Source organism: Pelodiscus sinensis, chromosome 4 (assembly GCF_052426305.1).
Source record: "Pelodiscus sinensis isolate ZL-2025 chromosome 4, ASM5242630v1, whole genome shotgun sequence".
Classification (NCBI taxonomy): domain Eukaryota; kingdom Metazoa; phylum Chordata; order Testudines; family Trionychidae; genus Pelodiscus; species Pelodiscus sinensis.
Genome location: NC_143055.1, coordinates 76,836,286 through 76,857,517, shown reverse-complemented (window position 1 = coordinate 76,857,517; position 21,232 = coordinate 76,836,286). Strand labels below are relative to the sequence as shown.

General features: G+C 42.4%; 1 protein-coding gene across 1 annotated transcript in view; it reads left to right on the top strand.

Annotated features, from left to right (window-relative positions):
• Positions 1 to 21,232, top strand: part of RXFP1 (relaxin family peptide receptor 1) — a 103,207-nt gene that overhangs the window by 11,069 nt on the left and 70,906 nt on the right. Inside the window, exon 2 of the mRNA XM_006121866.4 lies at positions 17,379 to 17,534. Coding sequence (XP_006121928.3) covers positions 17,379 to 17,534 — 156 coding nt within the window. The remainder of the gene's footprint in view (positions 1 to 17,378; positions 17,535 to 21,232) is intronic.

The window sequence follows — 21,232 nt, the reverse complement described above, 5'->3', positions numbered from 1 at the left end:
ATTACAGTGGATGAGAAGCTGAATGAGTCAACAGTGTGCCCTTGTTGCCAAGAAGGCTAATGGTATATTAGAAGAAGCATTGCCAGCAGATTAAGGATAGTAATTATTCCCCTCTATTCATCACTGGTGATGTCATATCTGGAGTAGTATGTCTAGTTTGGGGGTCCCCATTACAGAAAGGATGTGAACAAATTGGAGAGCAGTGGAGGATGACAAAAATTATTAGGGGGCTAGGGAGCATGACATAGGGGAGGCTGTGGGAACAGGGCTTATTTCGTCTGAAGAGAACAATGAGGAGGGATTTGATAGCAGAATTCAACTACCTGAAGGGAGGTTCCAAAGAGGATGGAATGAGGTTGCTCACAGTAGTGATGGATGTCAGAAGAAGGAACAATGGTCTCAAGTTGTAATGTGGGAGGTCTAAGTTGGATATTAGAAAAAACTATTTCACTAGGTAGATGATGAAGCACTGTAAGGTCATGGAATCTCCATCCTCAGAGATTTTTAAGGCCAGGCTTCACAAAGCCCTGGCTGACATGAATTAGTTTGGGTTTGGCCTGCTTTGAGCAGGGGGGTGGACTAAATGAACCCCTTCTGGTCTCTTCCAACCTTAATTTTCTATGATTCTATATCCCACAGAGTAGGGGGGTCACATGAATCTCTGAAGCCAATGACTACATAAAGGGGCCAAAAAGCTTTTGTGACCTTAACTCATACTTCGATGTAATTGGGAAAGGATTTCCCCGCTCCTAGAACAAAAACTGTCAATCGAAGTGACACATGCTTTGGGAAACATTCATTTAAAGCAACAGGAAAGGGATCAACTGATAGAGTAGAAAGTCAGCTAATAATTGCAGAAATTATTTTCTCACAGAAAGTGATGAAGTTAAAATGAGTATCATCCAAAAATGTTTTTGTTTAAAATAATTAATAGTTTATCTTGGTGACATTCTATTTTAACTAACTGGTAAGTTCTTGGGAAGACAAAGCTTATTAAATACAAACACTTAGCCAAGGCTTGAGAGATGCCTCTTGTGAATGCAAAGGTTAGCACCTTGCACATTTTTAATACAGTGAACATAATTTTTCATTCACATGAGAAATACAAAGGCTTAATAGTTCAGTTGTGGAAACTTTGTAGATGGGAAGTTACTATTGGTGCATATTTAACTTTTAAGCAAGTCTGTTGCTTAGGTTTTTTAACAATGTCCAGTATTTATAATTTATAACTAATAAGAATCATAATATGGCATCACTTATACATGGGGGTGTCTATAGTTGTAGTTTCACTCAATAAAAAAAATGCGGTAGTATTTATTTCAATGCATAAAGCTACAGACATATAACTTCAGATAAATCCACTCACTGGGCCTGATTCTGATTCCACCTATACTGTTGTAAATCAGGAAAAACTCCAGTCAGAGTGAAACTACTATAAAATGGGTGAATTCAGAATCAGGCTCATCTTGTTTATGATGTCCAATCCGCACATCATGTGTGTTTTTTAAATGTACCACAATGTCACTATTAAAATAAACCCAACCTATGCTTTTTTTAATTTCAGTGTCATGTCATATGTTTAACTTGCAAAGAGCACTTCAAGAGCTTCATTAGTGTAAATAATAAATATGTAGTTGTAACAGGCTCAACACACTGCCATGGGCACCTCCTGCTTGTCACTCAGGAATTAGCTCATTTCAGCACTGGAGCACCCCTTCAACCTCTGTCACGCCTTCTGTTACCTGTTCATGGCTCCACCACTCTGCGTTAGGACCCAGGTCCCTCCCTGGGAGCATCCTCCCCTCTGGGTACTGTCCTTATGCAGTGCCCCCACACTCTGGGAACCTCTCCTTTAGGGAACCTCCAACCCCCTATGTCCACTGCCAGTCATTATCTAGCCTCTGCCTCAGGGGCAAACTGCATTTTGAAATGGCCACTCAACGTTGGCAAGGAACCTGCTGCCTTCTGCTGCCCTGGCTGCCTACCTGCAGCCCTAGTACCCTCAAGACCTTGCTTCAAGCCCTGCAGCCTGAGAGCTTGCCTGGCCAAAGCATCCCTAGCTCTGCTCTGTATCAGGAAGTCTCTAGCTTCCCTGTCAGGCAGGTCCTTCCTGCTCCATAGCTAGAGCTAAGGCAAGAGCAAGTAAGTCTCTGCGCCCGCCCCCCCCCCCCCCCCCCCCCCCCAGGAGCCCTTATTTATATAGCCCCAGCTGGCCCCTAATTGGCTGTTTCCGCCTCAGCCTCTGACTCCACTGCTCCAGCCCTCTCCCAGGGCTGAGTTTTAACCCTTAAAGATGCCCCATCACAGTAATTAAACACTCAAACACATACAAGATGTGAATCATGGCTTAAGTAGTTCACAGTGGCTGCGTCTAGACTGGCAAGTTTTTCTGCAAAAGCAACCACTTTTGCGGAAAAACTTGCCAGCTGTCTACACTGGCTGCTTTGAATTTGCACAAGAACACTGACGATCTAATGTAAGATTGTATTTGCAGAAGAACACTGACAATGACTCCCGTTCGGGGGAAAAAGCCCTCTTGCGAAAATGCTTTTGCGTAAGAAGGCCAGTGTAGACAACTGAGAACCGTTTTGCGCAAAAAAGCCCTGATGGCGAAAATGGCGATTGGGGCTTTCTTGCACAAAACTGCGTCTAGATTGGCACGGACACTTTTCCGCAAAAAGTGCTTTTGCGCAAAAGTGTCTGTGCCAATCTAGACACTTTTTTCCACAAATGCTTTTCACGGAAAAACTTTTCCATGAAAAGCATTTACGGAAAATCATGCCAGTCTAGACGTAGCCAGCTAGTGTCTTGTAGTGGACAAAGCTAAAACCTACACATGATATATGCCACTTGGCCTGAATTACTATATCTTATTTTAAATAGCAGACCAGAACTATTTCCATATGCAGATTGCCAGCTGGTCTCAACTGTATTAACCTGAGAGTAGAATTGTGTGAACTATTCCCCCCAAAAACTTTTAGCTTTTTTTCCCCCCTGTTCCCATGTTGTCTGAATAGAACAGGTTTTTAAAAAAAAAAGCTTTTGTGAACTGCCCACAAGCTCTTTATTTTGAGTATACTTTGAGTATTGGAAGTTTTGTAATTAGAAGGCTGAGCTGGTCTCACTGGGTATGTAAAGGTAACTGTGACAGGGTTTTATCTGACCCTCCTTTGGACCCCCAACCCTTGCCTCATTTCCCCTCTTTAGCAAATGCTCTTGCTGTCCTCTGGTGAGTCTCCAGCTCCTGGCATTTCTGTCTTCTGTTCTTTGATGCACCGACTCACATACTTCCTGGAGCTCAACTAGGTAAATATTAATTTGTTTTGAAGTGTGAATAAGTTTTGCACTATTTGCTTGGGTTCTGTTGTTAATCTTAGAAATTGAAAAATGCTGTTTTCAATAATGTAATGAATAATGGCATTTCACCCTGGTCAATACCTAACTAGAAATTGTCATCAGCAAAGTCTTGCAGGCTGCTTCAAGGTCAGAATGTTCCCCTGAATCCTTTATATGTTCAATAGCTATTGCCACGTGTACCTACAATATTTAAAGCTGTTATGACTTTTCCAGGACCCTCACACTGTTTCTCTCCTCACTCATTTAATAGCTCATGTTTTTCAGAAATTCCCCTTCATCAAACTAGCAGCTGGGTTTTCAAAAGGGCTGCCACTTTCAAAAGCCAGACTGCTAGTTGTTCCCATTTGGAAGAAAGAACATGATCTGCTGGCTTTCAGCCTAATGCCAATAGGATTTGAGATTCATTTTTGATTCACTCATTCATGCTCAATGAGGTTGAGCCTTTATTTGTTAAAAATAGAATAATTAAAAACCTTTTCCCTACTACTTTGTTGTGCCTTTATATGAGTATAATAATGTGCTTGAAGCTGATGTGACTATTCAATAACAAGTGGTGAATCACGCTGTTTTGATTAATTTCATTCTCAGGACTCTTGGCATTTAACCAGCATGTGCTGTTTTCATAGCCTATATTTGAATTCATATTCATTTTCTTTACTGAAATGACAAAACAGGCATATAAATTTATCATTCCTCTAGTGCATATGGGAAGATGGAAATAACGAAACCAAATATGAAACGTCTCAATAATCCTACTTTATGACCTGGAACACTAAGTAGTTCAACCACTAAATATATTCTCTTGGTTCTCTTGGATAGACTCTTTATATGGCCTGCCCATATGTATCCTCTCATTCCGTTTTCTCCTCTTTTAAATGGGAGTAATAAAAGTAGAAGCTTGGGAGGGAGTGGCAAGTAGCATGTTCCACCCCAGAGACTTGGCAACAAAGGCAAACGCTGGAGTTTCCGTGCAGCAGAAGGCAAACCAATAATGAGCTGTCTTTGAATAAGCAAAGCACAAACTGCCTCCTCGCTCTCCTTTGTGCTAAATTTGCCCATCATCCAGAGTTCATCCGGAAAAGGGTTAATCTTTCTCCATCCACCTAGAGGAAGGATCACATTTGCCTGCCCTGAGCACAAGGATGTCAAAGGAACGGGGGTAGGCCAACTGCCTGGAATTAATTCATTTCTTGATAACGAACAGTTTAGAGGGGCACATTATGTAGATTTGGAAACTGAATCTGCAAATGAGAGTCAGGACAGAAGAATCTCAAGGAAAAAGGATAAAGCTAAGATGACAACCATTTGAGCTTTCCTCTGTATCTCTAGTATTTGGCAGAAGCAAGCCAACATCAACTTCCACTTTGTCTGAGGGAAGTCCTGTGCAAGCATGATTAAAACAGGCAGCAGAAGACTGAGTAAAAGGCAAGAAAATATAGGTCTAGGCTTCAGTACAGTTGTGCAGGGCCATGAATATTTAGTTGATTATGTTAGTCCCTTCTTATGTGAGATGGCATGTACATTGCAGACAAGTTGGGGATTTTTCATGTCTGGACTGTCTTATGTATAAATAACAATTCGCCTGTTTCCAATTTACTTGATGCCCGATGTACAGAAAATAGAGCTCCAAACTACTCGACTGTTAATATTGTGGAAAAAATAGATTTATCCATGCAGGGTGATCACAGCTAAACTAGAGGTGATTGGTTGAGCTGATACTTAAAGGGACAATCTGTCTAGCATTTACACAATGTTATTGCTCTGTACCATATTACTTACAAAATATGTGGATGAAAAGAGCTAGAGAAAACCAAGACTTGCTCTAGTGTTTATTTACCTTCCTCATCAAGTTCAGACATCTTGTCTTCACAGCTAAGCCTGTGAATAACTTTTCCTTCTTTACATTTTTTTCTCACCTTTCTGCTAACTTATCTAGGTACTTATGTCCTTCATTCCTATAGTATCTTAGGTTTTTTTCTTCCTTCTTTCTTTTAAATTTCTGTCTACCTGATTTGTGAGCACATACACAGGCTTTAGAAACAAATCTGTTTATCAATAAAACTTGAGGCTAAATTTGAGAACACCTTTTGAAAATGTGGCCACTTCTGCCTAATAATTCTTCTCACATTATGAATCTCAATTATTTGAAAATATGAATCAATCCATATTGATGTTCAGATTGTTAAACTTAATGTATAAAGTTCCCTGATGGTACTTCTTTTGCATTATAGGATGTCTCAGGATTTAATGGTTCAATTTTGGGCCATAGGACTAAGAAGCAAAGGTCTCCCGTTCTATCTTGGATGGGCTGTGAATGACAAACAACCTATAAAGCAATAGAGGTACTTCTGAATCTTAATATAAATATGAGATTATAAAAAAAAGAATCGGCAATAAAAATGATTAAAATTAAACGTTTCTCTTTGTCTTGGTTTAACATCAATATGGAACAATCCTTTGATAGCTATAATGGAGTGAACTAGAGCAGTTAATTTAATAGCATTATGCACACTCTTGCGCAGAATTGCAAGATTATGTAAATTAAGATAGGTCTGTGATAAGATACATTTAAAGGCTATCCACTCATTCCCAGATGAAAACTGAATTAAAACTTGAAGGTTGAGAGTACTTTAGGGTACATAGATGGCAGAAATATTGCAATTATTCCAAAAACCAAGTACATATTTAATGCCAGGAAATTCAAAGTTAAAGTTAAAGCTTAAAAGAAATCCAAATATGTTAATGTATGGAAATGCACATTCAAAGAACTCAGCTCTATAGTGACAAAATGCAATGGTCCTATGGTTATAATTAAAACATGTTAGTGTTTGCAGTCTCAGATAAAATTAGATTAATTTTTAATTATACATTTACTTTTTCCCCCTGGTGTCATCAGGCCAGAATTACCGTATTTTCCGGCATATAAGGCGACTGGGAGTATAAGACGACCCCCTAATTTTCTAGTTAAAACATAGGTTTTCGTCTTATACACGCCGTATAAGATTACCCCCCCCCTTAAGAGGCCAACCGGCAGTGCCCCTCCGCCTCCCTGGCTTTGCTCCCAGTGTCCCTGGTCTGCTGGAGACGGTCCCCAGCAGACCAGGGGCACCGGGAGCAAAGCCGAAGCGGCGGCGGGGTGCCGCGCTTCTGAGGCTTTGCTCTGGCTTTGCTCTGGCTTCGGCTTTGCTCCCGGTGCCTCTGGTCTGCTGGGGACCGTCTCCAGCAGACCAGGGACACCGAGAGCAAAGCCTCTGAGGACGCCGGCAGCGGGACAGCTTTGCAGACCAAGGAGATGCGGAGCAGCTTTTCTCGCCCCGCAGTACACAGGCGGCGGGACTGCGAGGTCCCGCAGTCCTGTCCTCCGGGATGAGAAAAGCCCTGTTCGTACCTGCAAGTTGGGGACTGCCTGTATACCCGGCGTATAAGATGACCCCCGATTTTGGGGGGATGTTTTTTAGCATAAAAAGTCACCTTATACGCCGGAAAATACGGTAATGTAATTTTGTTGCTCTAAATTTTGTTTGGATTTTTTTTAAGTTTAACCTGGACTTTGAATTTCCTGTTTGAGGAGTCTCTGGCTATTCAGTTATAGAATGAATTTTTGTAGAATTTACTAATGTTACAGCTGATCTTGCCCCCATGGACAATCACCACTGCTTTATTAAGGCCCACACCTTGGATCCCATATCCTTCTAAATGTATTGAGTCTAGACAACATCCCAACAGTGGGATAGAGAAAGCTATAGAAAAATAAACACCTCCATGCACAATCCTGACAGTGCAAAATCCTGTTTCCTCACCAATCTTGAGCATCCTTAGGGTCTTAGTGTCTTCCAAGGAGTTCAGGATTCTTTTATAACCCTATAAGCTCTTGCTTTCTGGGTCTGATCTGCTTTATTGCCACTTGCTGAAAAACTGTTCACTTCCTATCTTATTCCCAGGAATTTTCCATTCTCTAATCTTCTATGGGCTGTAGCTTCCAATTCAGTGAATAAGTGTCTTTTACCAAATGCAGCTGGTCCAATAAAATATATAAATCACATCGCCCACCAATTTCTCTGCTCCATACAGAGACAAACACCCAGGCTATGTCTACACTACAAGTTTTCTTGGCAAAAATATGCTAATTAGGAACTCATTTGCATGAATTATCTCATTTGCATATTTTCTGCCAATCTGTTTTTGTGCTAGGGAGTTTTGTGTAAAAACAAGTAGTGTGGATATTTTCTTTTTGAGCAAAAACCGCTTTCTGCAAGATCCTTATGCCCCAAAAAAGGAGGTATACTGATGTTCAGGAAATGGGGTTTTGCACAAAAAGAAAATGTCCGCACTGCTTGTTTTTGTGCAAAAACCCCTAGCACAAAAATAAATTGGAAGAAAATATGCAAATGAGATTTGACTCATGCAAATGAGTCCCTCATTAGCATATTTTTTGCAGAAAAAAACTCACAGTGTAGACATAGCCCCAGATGTCAGATTCCCTCTCTTTAACACAAAAGGGATGGTGCAAGGGTTCAGTGAAGGACCTAAATAAGGGTATAAACTTACAGAGTTCATAAAATCTAAGTGAAATTCATGTAGACGTAGTCCCAAAGAGTCATAAGAAATAAATCCATTCATTAGTTTAGGAATTGACATTTTTGTTTAATTTTAATTGCTAATCTAATGAATGGATTTATTTGCAAATTTTGTACAAATTTATATTATAGTCAGAGAGGCAAGTGCTGTAACTCTGAAGAGAATAAATCGCACACGATACAAAACTCCACTAAGCCTTAACTGTGGAACTGCAATTGATATCTCAATAATACACTGTTATGAGCTGAGTGAAACTGCTATGATAGTGAGTTAAAACCTCATTGAGATCAATAGGTATGAACGTACCTTTTAATTAACATAAATTTAAGGATAAATAAGCCTAGGTCAAAGGAATATGTGAACCCACTCTGGAGTTTCTGGAGAGTATTTTTGTAGTAGGTATAAGTATATATGACGGAAGGCAGAATACAGAGGTAGAGAGAGCAGCTACAAGCAGTGTGTCTGACTGTGCAGGACACCTAGAAAGAGGATTTGGGACCAGGAGTGCAGGCAGAAAAGAGTGTTGGTGCTGTGAGCAAAAGAAATTGTTTCCTAATGTTTGATTCCTTGTCTTTTCAAACACAGAGAACTTTGTACAATTCTTGTAAATAAATAAGATGACAGCAAAGAAACACGTTATTAAGGATATTAAAATGTGATTAGCCAGATAATCATATAGTCGATACAATTTGTATCGACTATATTGTTAGTCAATAAACGCTGCTCTGCAGGGCCACAGCAGGGGTCTCTTCAGGAGCCGGAACTGTGCCTCTGCCTCCTCTACCCCCTGCAGAGACAGTGCTAGGCTTTACTGGTGGTCCCCCCGCCCTTAGTGCCATTTCCTGCTTCTCCTGGTCCCCCATCCCTCCTCCCCCCGCCCCTTTGCTGCCTCTCTGATAGGAGAGCAAAAGCAACTAGTTGAGTTTCTATTTGGTAAACATTTGCTTATTGGATAGCCAACTAGTCACTTACATCCCTAGTGGTTATCTCTAATTTCTCCTCCTAAATGAAATATCCCTGGGTCCCCTAACTTTAACTAACTACCCCTTTTTTATCTGAACTATAACAAATATATGTGTGCAGTGAAATATGATCATTTTTTATGTTCCAGACCTAATATGTTAACCAATATTTAATGTGATTGTCAAAAAAAGCCATCTCAGTGCTTTTTATATGAAGCTCCCAAATCTCAAACATCAAGTGTTCAATTTTAAAGTTTTATCTTTCTCTCTAAAGGTTGCCAAATGTAAAACTTTAGCCTCTTCTAGCCTTTTGTAGTATGCTTTCATATTGGCCTATACGTCACATCTTTAAAATTCCCCTGCAATTCATCTGGGCCTACAGCAGTGACATATTAACCTATGGGCCACGTGGCCCAAGACTTGAGAAAGAAAGGACTGGATTCGGGCTAGATGAAAACGTTTTCTTAAAACTAGTCTTGGCTGAAATTTGGGTTTTCAGCAAACTGAAAATGCTCAGAAAAAGTGTTTGATAGCTCAGCAGTCACTGAGGCTCTGGGTCCGGCAATTTAGTCCCTCCACCCAAACTCCAGTTGTCTAACTGCTCAAATCTTTTAGGTGGTTGAGGCTTTAGACTCACAGAAACTGCTCGTTTGGATCTGATGTGTTGCTTGTGCGCTGATTTCTACCCCAGTACTGTGTACTGGTGAAAGGAGGTTGTTACCTCTTGTCCTGAGGTGGAGCAGATTGGAGTACAGTATTCTGAATCTGAACCCAGAGCAATGGACAAAGTTAACGAGCAGTGAATTTCTTTTCAATAAAACATTAATAGAGTACTAGGACTGGAAGGGACCTTGAGAGGTCATCAAGTCCAGTCCCCTGCCCTCATGGCTGGACCAAATACAGTCTAGACCATGGGTTTCCAAACTGGACGACATAAAAAAATTCTGGGGGGAGGGGCAGCTAGGTGACCCAGCCTCCCCTCCCCCCCCCCCCCCCATCAAGTTTTGCTCAGTTCCCTTTTTTTCTTTTTTTTTTTTTTTTTTTGCTTAACAAGTTTTGCTGCTACTTTTTGGGTTGGCCTGTGTCTGGCTTAAGCTTAACCTTGTCTGCCCTTCCCCAACGCAGCACAGAAAATAAAAGCAAAAAACCTGCAAAGCTTGCAACTCAAAAGAAAAACCTGTGTCCTTTTAAAAATCCTGGGTTCTCAAAATAATCTCACCACTATCCACCATGTCATGGCTCCTTCCCCACTCTGGCACGATAAATGCAGAAGTGGGGGCCTGCAAAAGTACCTCAAAACCTTATCTTCCATGCTTTGGGAAAAAACTGGCCTCCCCCACCCTCCCAAATCTTAACAAGCTAGATTGTGGGGATCAAAACTCCGCTGCCACCACCCAAGTATTGATTGGTAGAGTATATCTGAGAGGACAATATTGCTCTGATATTCTAATTTGTAAATAGTTGTGAGTGTAGTCTTGACGTTTTAAGACAGTGTTTAAAGTAAAAGGATTTATGGGGAAATTCTCTAAGGGACTGTTAATGAGACCTACGCTCCTATGTTGTGTTTTGAAAATGAGGCTTGGACTCCTCAATCACTTGCATTCTTTTGAAAATTTTACCCCAATCTAGGTTAAGAGTGAGAACCCAAATGCAGTGCCGCAGAGAAATACATGCATGATACACAGGCAAAGATGAATACAAAATTTGCTCCAGTAACTAGTCCAGCAAAACTATAATGTCTTTCAGAATCCCAGTACTATCTGAGCAAGCAATTCAATAGAGCTCGTAATGATTATGCAAAGTATTTCAAACACTGAGAGTCAGGGCCAGCCTTTGGGCTGGGTAGTCTGGGCCCACGTCTAAGGTGCTGCAGCCAGGGGGGTGCTGCAAATGGCTCAGAATCTGCCCCTCTCACTTGGCTCCTTTTGTTTTTTTCTCTTCCCCCTCCCCTTTGCTTCCTTCTTCCTGCAAGCTGGCAGGCTTTTCTCTACCACCTCCCCTCTAGTCTCTTCTCCATCCCAGCTGGCAACTTATCGGATAATCGAATTGTCGGCTAGTCCTTCACATCCCTAGCCCTCCGGCCCTTTCTTTGTGTTGGACAGCAGGTTTCTTCCTACCTCTCCCTCCTGGCCAGCTGAGGGCTCCAGTTATACCCAGTCCCTCCCTCCCTGGGGTGCCCTCCCTCTACCAGGAGCAATAGTTTGCAGCATGTGAGTAAGCAGGTAGGAGCCAGGTAAGGTTGAGGAGAGGGGGAACCGAGCTCAGGGAATAGACCCAGGCACAGGACTTCAGGGATAGGTGCGAGGGATGAGGCTGGGGATGGCTGTGACAGGAGTGGGGCTGGGAAGGGAAAAGAGGGGTCATTGTCTGGCTCAGTGAGCTAAGTGAATGTGGAAGGGCCACCTGGGGAGCAATCTGGTGTCCCTGGGGGACAACAGCTGTTCCAACCTGCTCCATGCACTGCACCTGCCCTTCTCCCCTCTTCTGTCCCCATATCTTGCCCCTGCCAGCAACTCCCTAATCTCCTTTTCACTGTCTCTGCTCTGAAATTTAAGCCCAGATACCAAGGATCCCCTCTCGCTTCCCCAGCAGGAATCAGCAGCAGACCTGGGCTGGGGGAGGGAGGTGCAACACAGAGCTTGGCTACGGAGGAGGGGAAGTTAAAAGAAAATAAAAGGTGACTGATCCTGCCCCTGATTAATAATGTGCCTGTGTTAACAAGAAATTGACACTAAAACAAAACGGGGGAGTTATGTACCTGGGGCAGAAAAGCAGCAATCAGGGCTGCAGAATTCAAGGGAGGGAGCAACTTATCAGAAAGATGGACGTGCTTTTGAAAACTTTTATTTAGGGAAAAGAGACCTTTATTTTTCTTGTGGGTGGTGCCTAACTAGAACTCCTTTTCTTACTAACCCACACATTCCAAGCACCTCTTTGTATTGCAGGCAGAGAGGATAGTGAAAAGGCCATTTGGAAGGTGATGTTCCAGAGCCATGGCAGACAAGGGCTTGGATGAGGACTGTACTCTTGGCACTAGCATTAGTTATTTCTTTTTTGTCATTCAGATGGATTTTGCATCATGGCTGATAACTTAACCCATCATGTAAAATTCTTCCCTGTGGCCTTTTGCCTTGCAACCAGAGGTATCTCTCAGTCAAGTCCCTATCCTAGTAGAGGAGGGAGGGAGTGGTAGAGGGGGGCGTGTAGTGTGATTTCCTACCTTCGTGCAGCCGGTGGCCTAAGCTTGCCACTGCCATAGTGGAGACTCCACATTTATTTATTGACAATAAAATTTGCAGAATTGTAAAATATTGTGCATAGAATATTTAATTTTTGGTGCCAAATGCCCTCAGGAATATGGAGTGCTGGGTTAATGTTGGGATGGTGGGCAACGTGTATGTGGGGGGGGGGGGGTGTCTGTGGATGAAAGGTCATTGGGCACAGGGATTTGTGGTGATCTCTGGATGAAAGGACCCTAAGAATGGACATTACTGGGCATAAGGGGTCAGGTGATACTGGGCAGGGAGGCAGTGTGGTGGGCACATTGGCAATGCAGGGCTGTGGTTGGGGATGTGGGTTGGAGGGAAGTGCAGGGGTTAGGGTAAAGGTTGCAAAATGGGGTTGGGGCACAATGTAGGAATTAGGTAACAGGAGTTAATGGCAAAGGGGGCACAGGATGGGGTCCAGGATTGGGGGTGCCATGCCTGGGGAGGAGTTTAGGGGTGCCAAAATAGAAGTTTGCCCAAGGCGCCATTTTCCCTAAAGGCCAATCCTGCTGTGAGCCACCAGTATTTGCACAATATTCTTCACTGGCACCAGTATTTGCATAATTAAACAATACTGGCACCAGTATTTGCACAATATTCTTCACTGGCCAATTTGCTGAGCCAAACATTTACTGTAATAAGAGAATGGGGGGGGGGGGTGACAGCATAAATTGAAGATTAAATTCACTGAGGACCATTCTAATGTGTACTTTCAAAAAATAGGTGTATTGTAGCATGGTGGCTGGTGTTTCTTGAGATTATGCATGAAAATTCTACAATTTTCTACAAACTTTGGGGAACATTCAGGCTTTTGTTTGTGCTTTCTGGTGGTTTGATTTATCCATTTGATTTAAAATACTTTATTCATATGTATTAAATTGTGATCTAAAGGTTTATGGAGTGTAGGCATCTGTATTAAAGACAGTTGAAAAATTATAGTCTTACTGCTAGAGTTATGGTTCATGTGACAGCTTCGTTATATATTTACAGAAAGCAAGAATTTTCAGAAAAAAAATTCTAAGCTGAAATTTGTTAAGCTCCTTGTTTTTGTTAAATGAATAATTCAAGAAAATCTTTTTTTTTTTTAAAGTTCCTAATTTTGCTGCAAGCTTAACTCTCAAGTAGGTCAAATACATTTGATATTTAATGGAATTCATTTTCAAAATAATGCTTGTAGGTGATTAAAAATTGCATAGTACACATGCGTTACAAACATTTTAGCATCACACTCCAATCAGCAGAGTTTATTTCAATAATTACATATTCTTAAATGTATACTAACGTCTGTTTCTGTATGCATTTCCAGACGGGACGGTTGAGGAGGGTGGTTATTAGGTGTTTCTAAAAATGCCAGTAAGTGTCTGTACAAGGGTTTCTCCTTTCAGACCACCCCCACACAGTCCCCTGGCATGAGCTGTGCCTGAAGGATCCTTGCCTGAGTTTTCCCTCTGGACTTTTCATCTCTTTCATGGATTCATATGGTGCAGGCCACAATGTGGGTCACTCACAACTCATGATACTCAGTGCCCAAATTATATATAATCTTCATCAGTAACCTAAAGAAAAATATCAGCAAGACCCTCCTTCACCTTCCTGCACTCAGACTTTTGAGCCTTTTCCACCCTCACCAAAGTGCTAACTCTTAAGCGTTTTCCTCCTACTGCTGCAGAAACCCAAAGATCTTCTGTACATCCAGGGCTTATTTCTCTCCTAAATGAACCACCAGACACACTAGTCTTCAACCTGCAGTTTTCCACCAGGCACGTCTACTTCTGCTCTAGGCATCTACCTTTAACTCTCAGATTGTCTGTACTTCCCAGAGCAAGCAGTCCCCATTCTGTCACTCTCCCTTTGTCTGAGTCTGCCCAGCCTTTTTATAATGACTCCATGACCTTTTCCCTAGATGAACCCAATAACAGACCATCCCTCTGATCCCTAGTCACTCAGCACCAGCTGGGAGGGTGATTGGCCTATTGAAGGTAAGCAGGCCCAGCAACAGCAATTCTGGGCCTCAGAGCAGAAATCTGGGCCTCAGAGCAGCTTTGAATCAAGAGAATCTTTCTCTAGAGCAAGTAGAAGTACCACTGCAGCAGCCTGGCCCCAAGGCCTTGTTAAATCAGTCAGGACCCCAAGCAATTGTCTTCTATCCATGCTTCCTGCTACCATCTCATCTGGAGGTGAGACTGGGCCTAACTCCTCTTAAAGGGCCAACTAACCTATAACAGTGATGCTATCCACCTTAGGTTCCTTGATACCTTTGAAAATCTGGCTCCATATGCCACATTGGCAGCTTTAACATTGATGGTAGAGGACCCTGCCAGTTTGAAGAACCAGACTATGGGTACGTCTAAACTACATGCCTCCGTCGACGGAGGCATGTAGATTAGCCAGATCGGCAGAGGGAAATGAAGCCGCGATTAAAATAATCGTGGCTTCATTTAAATTTAAATGGCTGTGCCGATCAGCTGTTTGTCGGCAGATCGGGGCAGTCTGGACGCGCCGCAACGACAAAGAAGCCTTTCTTGATCGGCACAGGTAAACCTGGTTTCACGAGGCATACCTGTGCCGATCAAGAAAGGCTTCTTTGTCGTCGCGGCGCGTCCAGACTGCCCCGATCTGCCGACAAACAGCTGATCGGCAGAGCGGGGCAGCCATTTAAATTTAAATGAAGCCGCGATTATTTTAATCGCGGCTTCATTTCCCTCTGCCGATCTGGTTAATCTACATGCCTCCGTCGATGGAGGCATGTAGTCTAGACACACCCTATATGTATGGAATATAACTTATATATATATATATATATATATATATATATATATATATATATATATAAATAAAAAGATCGTTTGCACCTTATTTTCCCTGGGAGACTCTCTCTTATCTTTGTAGCTGCCACTGATGTTTCCCTTCTATGTGGTCCTTACAGGACAAAATACCTAAGTGTGCTCTTGCTTTCCATTTAAAAAAAAAAAACTCATTCTATCATAAGTACTCAGCTAACACCAAAAAAGTGAATAAATTTAGTAGAATTGTTTATATACAAGACACGGTATTAGTGATGTTTAATGTTTCTTAACATTATGTAGAATTTCTATGTTCCTCAACTTTCTGGGTGAGTTTTCCTAGTGATGTTACTAATTTGTATGTAACACTTACATAGTTTGTCCTTTCCTATTTTACTTTTGCTATCGGTGAATAGCATGGCAAAAATCTGTGTTTTTATTAATATTGTTCGTACCTCAATTTATCTGCTTGGTATCATTCTGTCTGATTTATATGAAGTTAACTCAAAAGGGTCTGTAAGGGTCTGTAAAATCTGAAAATGGTCAGAGATTAGACATCCCTGGATTATACAACTTGAAGAGGGGTAAAGGAATAATAATTGGGCCATTGATTGGGAGAGTGCTAAATCCAGGCAATACAGATGCTTTGCCAAGGCTTAGGAGCTACAGTTCCAAGGACATGAATTAGTTTACATGTTTCAAATATTATATTTATGGCACCTCTTTTTATCATTTATCACTTGTATTTTGATATTTTTGCTCTCTGATCATTTGTCTATAACAATCACTCTTTACCTGGTATAAATTAGGTAAAACATAAGTCTGACTTACATCTTTAATTTACTTCTACTGGGTCAGAAGTTCCAGCACAAATTAATCTTTTCTATAGCTACACAGCTCATATGGTGTAGTGCTATGACAAATTAATGTCCAACAGGAGACCATCCTTTCAGACAGGGCTTTGGGATATCTTTGCTTGTGGTCTTCCTAGTGTTTTGTGTGTGCCCTAGAATGTGAGGGAAAGAAATTAGCCTGTAATTTTAGTTATCGTGTGACACATGAATATTTCCTCCTAAGTTAACATTGATGATACGGTCCAGGTTGAACCTCTCTACTATAGCACTTTTGAGACCTCATCGTTGCCAAACCAGAGAATTTGCCAAATCACAGAGGTCAATATTGTTTAGCAGCATTACCAACACTTCCAGGGCTTGCTTACTTGGTTCTTAGAAGACATTTAGGGGTAAATTAGAGCTAAATAACAGAACAGAACACTAAGACCCAGGACTGGTGGCTGTAAACAAATTTTATGGGATTACAGGCAGTCCCCGGGTTACGTACAAGATAGGGACTGTAGGTTTGTTCTTAAGTTGAATTTGTATGTAAGTCGGAACTGGTACATATTGTACCCCAGGTGTCCCCGATTTCAGCCGCTGCTGAAACTGACCAGCGGCTGACAATAGGAAGCCCGAGGCAGAGCTGCTTTGCCCCGGGCTTCCTGGAATCAGCCGCTGATCAGTTTCAGCAGCAGCTGACTTGGGGACACCTGGGGTAGAGCAGCTGAGGTGCTGCCAGGTTGGTCCCCGCAGCGCCGAGGTGCAGCGCTGCGGGGACCAACCCGGCAGCACCCTAGCTGCTCTGTCCCAGGCATCCAGATTCAGCCGCTGTTGAAACTGACTAGCAGCGGCTGAATCGGACATGCCTGGGGCAGAGCGGCTGGAGTGCTGCTGGGTTGGTCCAGTAGTGCCACACCTCGGTGCTGTGGGACCAACCCGGCAGCCTCCTAGCTGCTCTACCCCAGGCATCCTGATTCAGCCACTGCTGAAACTGACCAGCGGTGAGAAAAGCCTGGTCTGCTGGGGGGGGAGCGCACTAGCTGAGCCCGCCCTCCCCCCAGCAGACCAGGCTTTTCTCGCCACGGAGGATGGGGGCGGCGGGACCGCAGTGCATCTCAGCGGTCCCGCCGTCCGCGTCCTCCGCGGCTTTGCTCCGCGTCTCCCTGGTTTGCTGGGGGTCCCCCCCAGCAGACCAGGGAGACACGGAGTGGCTTTTCTCACCGCGGAGGACGCGAGCGGCGGGAGCGCCGCGGCGCGTCTCGGCGGTCTGCTGGGGGGGGGGGCGCAGCTAGTTCGGGGTTCCCTCACCCCGTTCTTAAGTAGGGATCCGACACGTAACCCAGGGACTTCCTGTACAGGAAACTTAGCCACACCCTTGATAAGTGGACATCTGGCTAACTAAAAGTCATGCCTGACCACAGAGGGTGCTGGACCAGAGAGTGCTGGACTAGAAAGGTTCAATCTGCATTAGTTACACACAAGGCAAACTAAAATGCATTGTAATTAGGAGGTTTACATTCAAATGTAACTGAGCAATTCAACTAAGCATGAAAACATGTGTGAAGAAAGCATATTCTTTGTTTTGTTTTTTATTAGTTATTCTTTGTACTTCGGAAAATCAGGATTCTGGACATGAAGTTACATGCCCTCTTGGATATTTCCCTTGTGGCAATATAACAAAGTGTTTGCCTCAACTACTTCACTGTAATGGTGTGGATGACTGTGGTAACCAGGCCGATGAAGACAACTGCGGTAAGCTAATAAAACCTTCTTTTGTTCCTTTCTAGTACATATACCATGAAGGCAACTTTTCAGTGAAACTTAAATACTGTGGAGGCTAAATAAATAGTCAAAGTTAATGGAATCGTAGAAAAATTAAATATACTGTAGATGAGAACAACATAGATATTCGCTTAAAATAAATACAGTGAGGGCATCGTTCATTTGCTAGGAAAAGAGCAAATCTTTGTCTATCTTGATGTATATGCCAGTTTAATCTTCTGATGTGAGCTTTTGATACAAAAAAGTAAAGATAATTATGAAATAGCTACGATAAGACCACAAGATTTATAGTAAAGCTCAAGTACCTTACATACAGTTTAGTCCTACACTACAGACTTTTAGTATAAACATCCAGAGGAAAGCGCACACACTCTCACACAACATACACAATACATAGCATAAATTACACTGCAAGCAAGAAAGCCATGCTGACAAAGAGTGGACATGTTCACTTCCTGAAATAACATTACACTTAATCACTGAAAAGCATAATTTTACTTCATTTTGACAGCACTGGGCATAGTTCTGGGAAAGGACTACAGAACTGAAGGATTCATAAGATCCATTTGTTTTTTCTCAAATCTACTCAGAATTTGTGGTTCAACGCATATGACTGTAGAGACAAATCTGGAAGGTCCTCTGGTAATGCATATAGAAACTGTGGGCCAAACTGCTTTATTCACATACTGAAGCTATTATAATTCAGGAAAGCTTACCAGGAACATATAGTGTCAGCTCAGATATTGTGTGATAGAGACTCAGAATGCAAAAGCATTGTGGTAATTCATGCAAATTGCCTCTCCCGCCTCTGCATAATCTTCAATTTCATTCTCAGTAGGACCCTATGGAGGCTACTGTTTTCCTGGGGTTATAGCAAATGGAACATCCTGCGGGTGTTTAGGATGCCTAAGGTGGCTGAGGTTCCCTGAGTTCAATGTAAGACTGTCAACTGTGTGATCAGCTGGGTTGCTTTGCCCCTGAACTGATTTTCCTGGATGTGTATTCCTTTAGGTCCTGTCCCTAAGAGCCAGAAACAATGCTTCAAGGCAGAGTCATTTGGCCCCATCAGTGTCTGGCTAACTTTCACTCAGTCAGCCGGGAGCATCCTCTCCCCTGTGCATGAATGCCAACCTCCCCAAATGTTATTCTCTTGCATCTCCCACTACTGTGCATGGCAGGCAGGGGTGAAGTCACAGGGCCTAATACTGATCTTGAACATGCTGATGTAAATCAGGATGAAATCTAGTAAAGTCAATGAAGTTGTATCACTGTTAAACTGGGCTAACTGAGGTTATCGTTTGGATCACAGATTTGCCTTTGAGAGTAGTTGGCAGTGCTATGAAGTTGCTACTGAGGGAGGGTAGCATGTCAGCAGGATTCTACTGGTGCTCCTTAGTCATAGAGCCTAATTCTGCCATGGAGCTATGGCTGGGACACATGGTCATTATATGGCTTGGGAAGAAAAGAAAGGGAGCAGGAACAATTAGATCAATTCTTATTCCCAGTGATGGTGTAGAATAGTTTTTTCAGTATATTTTGAATGCTTTGGGAGAGGTTCAGTGTTTCTTGCCTTAAATATCATTTCATGCTGCCTGACCTTATTGGTGATTATACATGCTGTACGTAGTTGATAATGAGTACCATTCATAAGTGAATAAATGTTGATTAGAAATGGAGTGAGAAAGCAATTGATTCAGTCAGATCTTTGACCTGAAACTCAAACTATACTCTTATTAAAGCCTGCAAAAGTTCAGATGACTCTTTCACTTTTTCATTTTTCCCCTCCTTTCGTCTGGAAAAAGGTGTTGCTGTGATATTTTCTGATGGACTTGAACAAAATCCTGGAACACTCACAAAAACACCATCCCAGTTTTAGAGACCCAAAAAGTTTAGATAATTCTGGTAAGTTTTTAGTCAGTATTAACCAGACAAAATCACTGAACCTTTGTAAGTGCACCTATCGTTTATCTGTTAAGGCTCTGGAGTGAAATACTCTGGCAATGAGTGACTGAAGAGGTGCATTTTTTTTGGTCTAGTTAATGTCACTTTGCAGAATGTTAATGTGAATAAAAAGGTTGGAGTATGCAAACATAGCAATTTGTGTTTTAAAAAAAATATTTTAATAAACATTTTTGGTCTTGCTGCAAGGACTAGGCCACCATTAAAAGTGTGAATTCTCCATTCTTTATTTCTTTAATACAAATTAGCTTACTTTCTTGAAGGTATGCTTTAGTCCAACACAATTTATTGGGCTCAATACAAAGGTAATTGGATGAAGTCAGACTAGATGTTTTCTGGCCTTAAAGTCTGTGAGTCTGACACAAACACTGAATTAATATTTTTAGTGTATATGAGAGACTGAGGTATCTCTTTTGGAAATATTTGTGTTCTTTCCCCTAATGTGAATTCATGCAGTTAACAAGTGGGGTGTGATGGAGTATTTGGCCACAAATCACTGTTCAAAAAACAGGCTCTTCTCAGTACAGTGGATAGCATGGCATCAAAATCTGAACATCTGCACTGAAATTTTATTCACAATTGAAAATAAATTTGATCTCACCATAGTCGACACACCTTTGCAGCATTTTATATGATGGAAACCTTCTGCTTAAGTGAGACTCCAGGATTAGAATAATAAGGGTGTTAGAGTCAGGTCCAGGGTATTAGGTGTTTACCCCACACAGACTCTGAAAATATTTGTGTGGGTCACTACTTAGCTATGCAGCCTGACTGAAATTAGAGAGTAGGCCAGGCTTAAACAAAGGTGAGTCCCAGCTAGGAGAGAAAGTAAATGGTAAATTTAAACAGAGGGGCTGTGTCTAGACTGGCCAGTTTTTCCGGAAAATCAGCCGTTTTTCTGGAAAAGCTTGCCAGCTGTCTACACTGACCGCTTGAATTTCCTCAAAAACACTGACGATCTCATGTAAGATTGTCAGTGTTTTTGCGGAAATACTATGCTGCTCCCGTTCGGGCAAAAGTCCTTTTGCGCAAATCTTTTGCGCAAAAGGGCCAGTGTAGACAGCCCAGATATGTTTTCCGCAAAAAAAGCCCCGATCACGAAAATGGTGATCGGGGCTTTTTTGCGGAAAAGCGCGTCTAGATTGGCATGGACGTTTTTCCGCAAAAAGTGCTTTTGCGGAAAAGCGTCTGTGCCAATCTAGACGCTCTGTTCCGAAAATGCTTTTAACGGAAAACTTTTCCGTTAAAAGCATTTCCAGAAAATCATGCCAGTCTAGATGTAGCCAGGAAGTTTGGTGTAGAAGGGGCTACAGGGAAAGAGAATACAACTTTAGTTACTCCTAGCCTCTGTCATATCCGATAGTATCAAGGAGAAGACTTGGAGGGAACCCACAGAGCAGGAGCCTGGCCCTCAGGGAAGAGTGGAAAAGAGAGCTGGTGAGTAGGATGCAGCCTACAAAGTGAGTAGCACTGAACAGACTTTGACTGCATGTAGTAAGGGTACAGAGTAGTGGTGGGCCAAGGTTCTACTACTAGCCACCGACAAAAGTGGCATTTCCTAGAAATTGGGTCTAGTGAGACTCGATAACCCAGAAGGGGAAACCACATACCAACCTAGCTGGAGGGCCAAGTCATGAAGAGGAAGCTTTAGCTCCTAGAAAGAAAGAGTGGCTGCAGAGTGAGAGAACAACAGGTTGAGGCATCGGACC